General features: G+C 49.5%; 1 protein-coding gene across 1 annotated transcript; it reads left to right on the plus strand.

Annotated features, from left to right (window-relative positions):
* The first annotated feature begins 292 nt into the window (after window positions 1-292).
* LOC309343614 (nigwaprin-b-like) lies at window positions 293-5527 on the plus strand. The gene is made up of 4 exons (XM_081865319.1): window positions 293-427; window positions 2468-2602; window positions 4199-4333; window positions 5368-5527. The coding sequence occupies exons 1-4, from the start codon at window positions 343-345 to the stop codon at window positions 5370-5372; spliced, it is 360 nt and encodes a 119-aa protein (XP_081721445.1). The 5' UTR covers window positions 293-342; the 3' UTR covers window positions 5373-5527.
* The last annotated feature ends 2944 nt before the right edge of the window (window positions 5528-8471 follow it).

An 8471-nucleotide genomic window follows, 5' to 3' on the forward strand; every position in this document is an offset into this window, starting at 1 on the left:
CCTTGCAGGTTTATTACCTTAACATCGAGTTTTAGGAAAAACTCTTGATCCTTGCAGGAGGAGATGCTCACTTGCTCCTACTCTGAGAATTGCATCCTGCACACCTCTGGGCAAATTTGGGGAGGGTGTGGGGTGCACACATAGGGGGAAGCAGTTCTGTTGCACAAGTGTAACTCTTATGCCATCCCGGTGATGAAAGCCAACTGTCACCTTTGTTGCTGAAGTTTCCTCTTGCCCAACCAAGGGCTGTGCTCACCTCTCTCTCTAACCAAGGGTTTAAATCTTGGCCCAGATCAGCCGCAGCACCCAGACTCTTCTGCTAGCTGCATCAGGAACAGCACCATGAAAGCCAGGCTCTTCCTCGTCTTCTTCCTCATGGGCCTCCTCACCATCTGTGTTGAGCTGCCGTCTGCAGCTGGACAACAAGGTAAGGGCAGAATCCCAGTTCCAGCCAGGCTTCCTCCTCCTCTGGCGGTGTTGACCATCTGCACAGCCTTCCTCTGAACCTGCTCCAACCTGTCTCCACCCTTCTTAGGGGAAGTCTGTCCCATTGTTGAATAACTCTTAATATCAGAAAGCTCTTCCTAATAATAATAATAATAATAATAATAATAACCCGTATTTTTCGCACCATAGGGCACACCGGACCATAGGGCGCACCAAGTTTTTAGACAGGGAAATCAATAAAAAAAATTTCCCCCCACCCCCCAGCCCCAAAGAGCAGCATACAGGCTGCGCACAACCTCTCCCTGCCAGAGGGGTTGCACGCGGCTATGGAACAAGCCTGCATTCGGTCCATGGGACGTACACACATTTCCCCTCAATTTTTGGAGGGGAAAAACTGCATCCAATGGAGTGAAAAATATGGTACTATTATTATTTCTTTATATCCCACCCTCCCCAGCCGAAGCTGGGCTCAGAGCGGCTAACAACAATAAAAGTAACACAGTTTACATAAAATCGCAATCAATTAATTGAAATACATTCTAAAATCAATTCATTCTAAAATCAATTCATTCTAAAATTAATGGCAACCATTGGGCTAGAGTTCTGTGAAGATTGCCAAAGGAGGGAGTCAGGCTGCGCCCTGACCAAAGGCCTGGTGGAACAGCTCTGTCTTGCAGGCCCTGCGGAAAGATGTCAAATCCTGCAACGCCCATATCTCTTGTGACAGAGCGTTCTACCAGATCGGGGCCACAGCTGAACAAGCCCTGCTCTGTTGGAGGCCAGCCTAACCTCCCTGTGGCCTGGGACCTCAAAGATGTTTTTGTTTGAAGACCATAAGGTCCTCCATGGGACATATCAGGAGAGGCGGTCCCGTAGGTACAAGGGTCCTAGGCCGTATAGGGCTTTAAAGGTTAAAACCAGCACCTTAAACCTGACCCTGTACTCCACTGGGAGCCAGTGCAGCTGGTAGAGCACCGGGTGAATGTGATCCCGCATCGAGGACCCCGTAAGAAGTGAGAATCCCCTTTCTTGATATTTGAATCTGGAGCAGCAGCAGCAAACCAGCTTCCTTCAACTTCCATGTGATGACCCTCCAGATATTTGACGATGGTCCACATGTCACCCCTCAGTCTTCTCTTCTCCAGGCGAAGCCTACCCAGCTCCCTCAACTGTTTCTCACAAGGCTTGGTTTCCAGCCCCTGGGTATGTTTAGCCTGGGGAAGAGAAGGCCCACAGTTGACCTGATAGCCATCTTCTGAAATCCAAAGGGCTGTCTCATAGAGGATGGAGCAAGTTTGTTTGAGGCTGCCCAGAGGTGGGGAGCTGAAGCAATGGATTCAAATGGCCAGAAAGGAGATTCTGACTCAATATTAGGGAGAACTTTTTGGTGGTCAGAGCTGTTTGACATTTTAGGGGTGCCAGCACATCTCTTAGGCTGGCCACTGAGGACTGTGTTGGTGTCTTTGTGATAGATAGTTTCATCTTCCCATAGGAGCTGGTTGTGCAGAAGGTGGAAGGGCTCACAGCATTAGCCCTCCAGTAGATAATGAACCGGGGGACGTGGGTGGAACTGTGGTCTAAACCACAGAGCCTAGGACTTGCCGATCAGAAGGTCGGCGGTTTGAATCCCTGTGACGGGGTGAGCTCCCGTTGCTCGGTCCCTGCTCCTGCCAACCTAGCAGTTCAAAAGCATGTCAAAGTGCAAGTAGATAAAGTGCAAGTGACCCATAAAAAATGTCGGCTCCCTCGGCCAGTAAAGCGAGATGAGCGCTGCAACCCCAGAGTCGTTCACGACTGGAAATGACTGTCAGGGGTCCTCTCTCTCTAGATACTGAACCCCCACGAGGTCTTGGGATTGGGGGCTGAGTGGGGCTGTCCTGGATTCTCACAGAGGCTTGTGCTTGTTCTGGCCTGAGATCTGTATTCCGGGGGATGGACTCTCAGCTCACGGGCTTCATTGCTTGTGGAAAAGAAAACTTCCACAGCATTGTGGTGTGGGAGTCATCTTTCTCTCCTGCAGTGCGTCCTGGACAGTGTCCTCCGATCAAAGGCCCTGGCACATGTGCAATCTCCTGTCAGAGTGATGAGTCTTGCGGCCCTGGGAGCAAGTGTTGTGCTACAGGCTGTGGATTTGCATGCAAAAGAGTCTTTGAAGGTGAGAGAAGCCAGCAGCTCCCAAGCCCATCACTCTCTCCAGGAGAGCAGTAGCAGGAAGACACTCAGACCCAGGAGCTTGGCCTGTTGGAAGGGAGCAGGGACTCTTCTCATTGGCCATGGGTGATGGAAGGCGGGAGGTTGGCCTGTTGGAAGGGAGCAGGGACTCTTCTCATTGGCCATGGGTGATGGAAGGCAGAAGGTTGGCCTGTTGGAAGGGAGCAGGGACTCTTCTCATTGGCCATGGGTGATGGAAGGCGGGAGGTTTGTTTCTCACCAAATGATTGGCTGGTATAGCAGCGGCGTATTTGGCCTCCTATCACAGGTTCTCCATGGTCTAGAAAGTTCCTTTTCAAAGAAAGGTCTGAGAACCCTTTGGCCACGTGGGCCACGTATTTCTCTCTCCATGACCCCAAGGGCCAACGGTGACATGTGGGTGGAATAAACCGCCTGCTCAATCATCCCACTGTCATAGTGACATCAGGCAGATTGGGGCCTCTTGTCAATCATGCAGCACGTCCACGGCAACCAGCTGGGAAAGGTCTGCTTTCACCTGCTCTCCACCTCCCATTAGATATGGCATCAAGGGCAGGGCAGGTGGGCGCGACTTGGCCATGATGGCCTCGCAGGAAAAATGGGGAGGCCGAGGTACCTGGAGGCCCCCCACTCCTGTCTTAAATGAGAGCCAGGGTTACAGGAGAAGACAGGCCCCAGTGGGCATTCTTAGAATCAGGATAGAATCCAGCCCACCGGGGAACAGAGCCCCCTGAGCAAAATGCAGGCCAGGCTTGTATTTCTGTCCACAACCACTTGTGTCGAGGCCCCCACCCCCCATACCACTCAATCTTCTTGCGGTTCCTGCATTGCTCATTTTTGGATTAGATGACCTTTGGAGTCCCCTCTAACTCTACAATTTTATCGTACCTTATTACACCAATAAATTATAGAAACATTCCATTTCTCCACAAAGATTATCCCTTGTCTGCCCTCTTTATTAGCTCGATCATGCATACAGTATTCCATACCTTTATATTTTAATCTTCCAAAGTCCAAATTCTCATTTCCACCCCATGGATGATGGCCGAGGGGTTGTACCCCTGTTCACTTCACTTACCAACTTGCCCCCACCCAACCCCCCATCCTCTTACCCAACTGCCCTCCCCTGATATTTCACCAAACCTTACACCTTGCGCCGTGAAACCTCACCATTACCTGTCCCCTTACACCTCAATAGAGACCACCCATACTTCCCTTAGGCCCCACTGCCCTATCCTTAGAAGCATTCCGGCAGGTCCTGCTTGCGCTTTTGGCCCAGCTGCATCTCTTTCCTCCAGCCCCTCCCATCTCACTTGCCAGCACTGCTGTCATGGCCCAGCAGCTCTCAGAAGTTATCACACTGTAGTTCACAGCATTACCTGTTGGCAGCCGAGCAAAGTGCTGCGTGATGACAACCTTGCCTTTTTATTCTATATCAAGATACAGCATTCTTTCAAAGTGCTGTGTGGAGTTTCCATTTTCATTCCACTGCTTGCTACCCGTTGAAAACCAAATCCCCTGTAGAGCATCCCAGTATGGGTGTCACCTTTTTCTCTTCCAGTGCATCCTGGACGGTGTCCCCGGCCCACTGGAGGTGGGCCCTGTGCAGAACTCTGTAAGGGTGATGCCTCTTGCTCAGCTGGGGAGAAGTGTTGCAGCAATGGCTGTGGCCACCAATGCATGAGAGCCATTCAAGGTAAGAGAAGCCAGCGGGTGCCAAGCCCATCACTCACAGCAAGGCCCCCAGAAGAGCTGTGGCAGGAAGGGAGTTAGGCCAGGAGCTTGATGTGTTAGAAGGGAGAGGCAACTCCTCTCGTTGGGTAAGGAGGATGGAAGGTGGAAGTGATTATTCTCCTCCAAATGATTAGATCAGCGGTTCCCAAAGGTTCTGAGTCATGGAGCACTTCTCAGGAGAGAGGTTTTTTTATGGAGCACAGTTGCCTCCCTGATGCCAAAGGCACATATTTATTTATTTTTATTTCCAGTCTCTTTGCGGAGCCCTCGGAGATGCTTCACGGGGCACCAAGCGCTCCGTGGAGCCCAGTTTAGGAACCGCTGAGGGCCAGCGGCTTGTTGTTTTATTTAAATTCTTTAAATGAAAGCTGGGGAGATGAGCTAATGGTGATGATGAGCACCAGGTGGCCTCCGAAGCACGGCTAATTAGAGTGCTGATAAAGCTCGTGTCTGTGTCCACAATCGCTTGGCTATAATCCGCCGCACAATACAATGATTTTGTGTTGTTGGTTTCCATGGCTGGTTAGGAACCAACAGACATCTGGGATGAGTGACCTGCATTGTTAAACAATGGCATTCATTCCCAGAATAAGTAATGATGACCACCAACTTGGATGGCTTTGGAAGAGGGTTAGACAGATTCAGGCTATCAAGGGCTACTAGTCACAAGGGCGATGCTCTGTTTCCACTCCTGGAGACAGCATGTCTCTAGATACCAGTTGCTGGAGACCACAAGTGGGGAAGGGGCTGCTGTTGTGCTCAGGTCCTGCTCCTGGGCTCACCAAAATGGGCATCTGGTTTGGCTACTCTGAGGAGAAGATGCTGGACTAGATGGGCCACTGGCCTGATCTAGGAGCTCTTATGTTCTTCTAGGGCCTCCAGAGACAGCCTATCCAGAGGTTCTTGGGGACATCTGACTTCTTTGAGAACAGCATGCTATGCTAGATGGTCTGATCCTGCTGCCAGGCTCTTCTGACGCTTTCTCTTCTGTCCTAGGGTAACTTGGACTCCAGAGTGGATGAGCCCCTCCGTGAGACTCCTCACCTTGAACAGGCACCGCAGCCGACTTCTCTCTGGCTTCCTTGGGAGCAGAAGACTGTACAGTGGCCCGAAACCCTAGGCTCACCCAATAAAAATGATATGAGTTTCCCATGAACCTTGGTCTCCGCCATCAAGTTACTGGGGAGACAAAGGAGAGGTTACTGGGCTGCTGTGAATGTATAGCAGTGTGTAAACGGGATGGCCTGCTGGTCTCTGGGGAAACTGGTTCAACTGGAAGGACTTACCTTTGGAGAAGCCATGCTGGTTCTGCTCTACCAAGCTTGTTCTTCTATAGGCTTGTTCATTCTATCTTTAATTATGCTCTAAAACACATGTTAAGGTAATCAACCCGTAATTTCCCAGATTCCCCCTGGTTCTTTTTTTAAAAAATAAATAAATAGCATGACATGTCCAATTAAGGTCCAGGGGCTGATCTTAGGGACAAGTTCCATATATATATATATTGATGACTTCACATTTGCATTCTTTAAGTACTCCAGTGACGGGATTTGACAGGGGATGTACCAGGTATTGTTTCTCTGGGCTGAGCTTGCTGCTCGGGTAATTGGTCCCACCCACCCACCTTTTAAATCATTTTTATTGATTTTCCAATAAAAAACATCCAATCATAATATTCCAAGTAAATAAATAAATAAATAAATAAATAAATAAGATCAAGTTATAGTCCAATTTGTATTTATTAATTTCTTGGGGCTCCCCACGGTCTGGATCTCTGGAGCAGATGTCCACATCTTAGTCCTGCTTCTCCTTGTTAGGTGCTTGTTAGGACAGGATGAACTCCACCTCCCCCCTCCAGTGTGAGATTTAGTCTTTGCCTAACAAGCACATGGAAAACAATGGGTTTGCTTTCCCTCTGTCTGCTTTTCCTGGACAAAGAAGGGTTTGCAGGAAATGGATGTGGGGCTCTGACATCTGTCGGGGTCCTTTGGGACGGCGCTGCTCCTGCCTGCAGCCATTTAGCAGAAGAAAAGAGGGGTTTGAGGAGGGGGAGGGGCAACTGCGCCAAAGGCCTTGGCCGTCTCCCCCTCTTGTGTGTGCTCAGGGCAGCTCCTTCACCAGTAAGAGCACCCACCCAGCCTCCCCATTGCATTCCTGCACACCACGGCGTTATTTCACAAGAGGGAAAGGGCCTCCCTAGAGTCCTCCCAGAATCCAGGATGGAGACAAACGACAAGGAAGGAGTTTCCAACTAAACATCAGAAAGTACTTGGCCCATTCATCCTTAGAATCACGGAACCATAAAAATCATGGAACTATTGAGTCGGAAGCGACCCCACTGCATCTAGTCCAACCCCTTGCAATGCAGGAATCCATGACAGAGGGCCACCCAACCTCTGCTGAGAAACCTCCAAGGAAGGAGAGTCCAGACCATTTCACTGTCAAATGGCTCTTGCTGTCAGAAAGCTTTTCCTGGTGTTCGGTCAGAATCTGCTTTCTTGTATCTTGAAGCCATGGGTTTGAGTGCTACTGATGCATATAGGGACCTCCAAGCCAAAAAAGGCTTCCAGGCCTATTGTACCAAAGCTGCTTGATCTTGTGAAACCACATTCCAAAGTGTCTGCATAAGAAAGGGATGATTTCCAGTCCCCACACTCTAAGAGCTCCCTTTCTTCATATTGTACTATGGGTGGCCTTGCTCTATCTTGGGGGCCCTATTCCCTCAGGCATACCCATATAGAGAAAGGAATGCAAAGAGATCACATGCAGCGAGGTGCTGCTTAGAAAGAGTTCTTTCTGCGCTTGGTCAATGAACAGGCAATAAGGAAAGACCACATGCTGCTGGAGGACACTTGAGAGTCCCATGGACTGCAAGAAGATCCAACTTCTCCATTCTGAAGGAAATCAGCCCTGAGTGCTCACTGGAAGGACAGATCCTGAAGCTGAGACTCCAAGACTTTGGCCACCTCATGAGAAGAGAAGACTCCCTGGAAAAGACCCTGATGTTGGGAAAGATGGAGGGCACAAGGAGAAGGGGACGACATAGGACGAGATGGTTGGACAGTGTTCTAGAAGCTACCAGCATGAGTTTGACCAAACTGCGGGAGGCAGTGGAAGACAGGAGGGCCTGGCGTGCTCTGGTCCAGGGGGTCACAAAGAGGTGGACACGACTAAACGACTAAACAACAACAACAAGTAGTAGAAACTTTTCTAATAGTAGGGCACTGTAACTTGCGATTGGGTCAGTCTATGAATACGTAGTACCTTAAAGATAAAGGGACCCCTGACCGTTAGGTCCAGTTGCAGATGACTCTGGGGTTGTGGCGCTCATCTCGCTCTATAGGCCGAGGGAGCCGGCATTAGACAGCTTCCGGGTCATGTGGACAGCATGACTAAGCTGCTTCTGGCAAACCAGAGCAGTGCACGGAAACGCAGTTTACCTGCCCACCAGTGCGGTACCTATTTATCTACTTGCACTGACATGCTTCTCAACTGCTAGGTGGGCAGGAGTTGGGACTGAGCAACGGGAGCTTCGAACTGCCAACCTTCCTATCAGCAAGCCCTAGGCTCTGTGGTGTAGACCACATTGCCACTCACGTTCCCCAATGTAGTGCCTTAAGAGATAACAATTATGTATATTCCTCTGTGCCTGTTTGGCTGGCTTGCAAAATAAAACCCTGTGTTTTCCTCATTTGCTGCATGAGTTTTCATTCAGCCCCAAACGTTGATTTTTGCAACACTACACTCCGGAGCAGGAGAGAACAAGCTTGCTCCATTCTCCATGTGACAGCCCTTGAGATATTTGAAGATGGGCGTCATATCTCCTCTCAGTCTCCTCTTCTCCATACCCAACTGTCCAGAACTTGACCCTGGACTCCAGGTGGTCTGACCAAAGCGGAGTAGAGCAGCACAATTACTTCTCTTCATCTGTTGACGCAGCCCAGAATATCACTAGTTTGTTTTGCTGCAGCATCACACTGTTGACCCAGGCTAAGAACCTTATGTACTTTTCAAATGTCAAGCCGGATTATTAATATTATTTTTAGAAAAACCTGTTTAGTCTTAAAGTAAGCATCTTGGAATTGTTTTATTTTAACTTC

This window comes from Podarcis erhardii, assembly GCF_964252035.2.
Source record: "Podarcis erhardii genome assembly, chromosome: 6".
Lineage (NCBI taxonomy): Eukaryota > Metazoa > Chordata > Lepidosauria > Squamata > Lacertidae > Podarcis > Podarcis erhardii.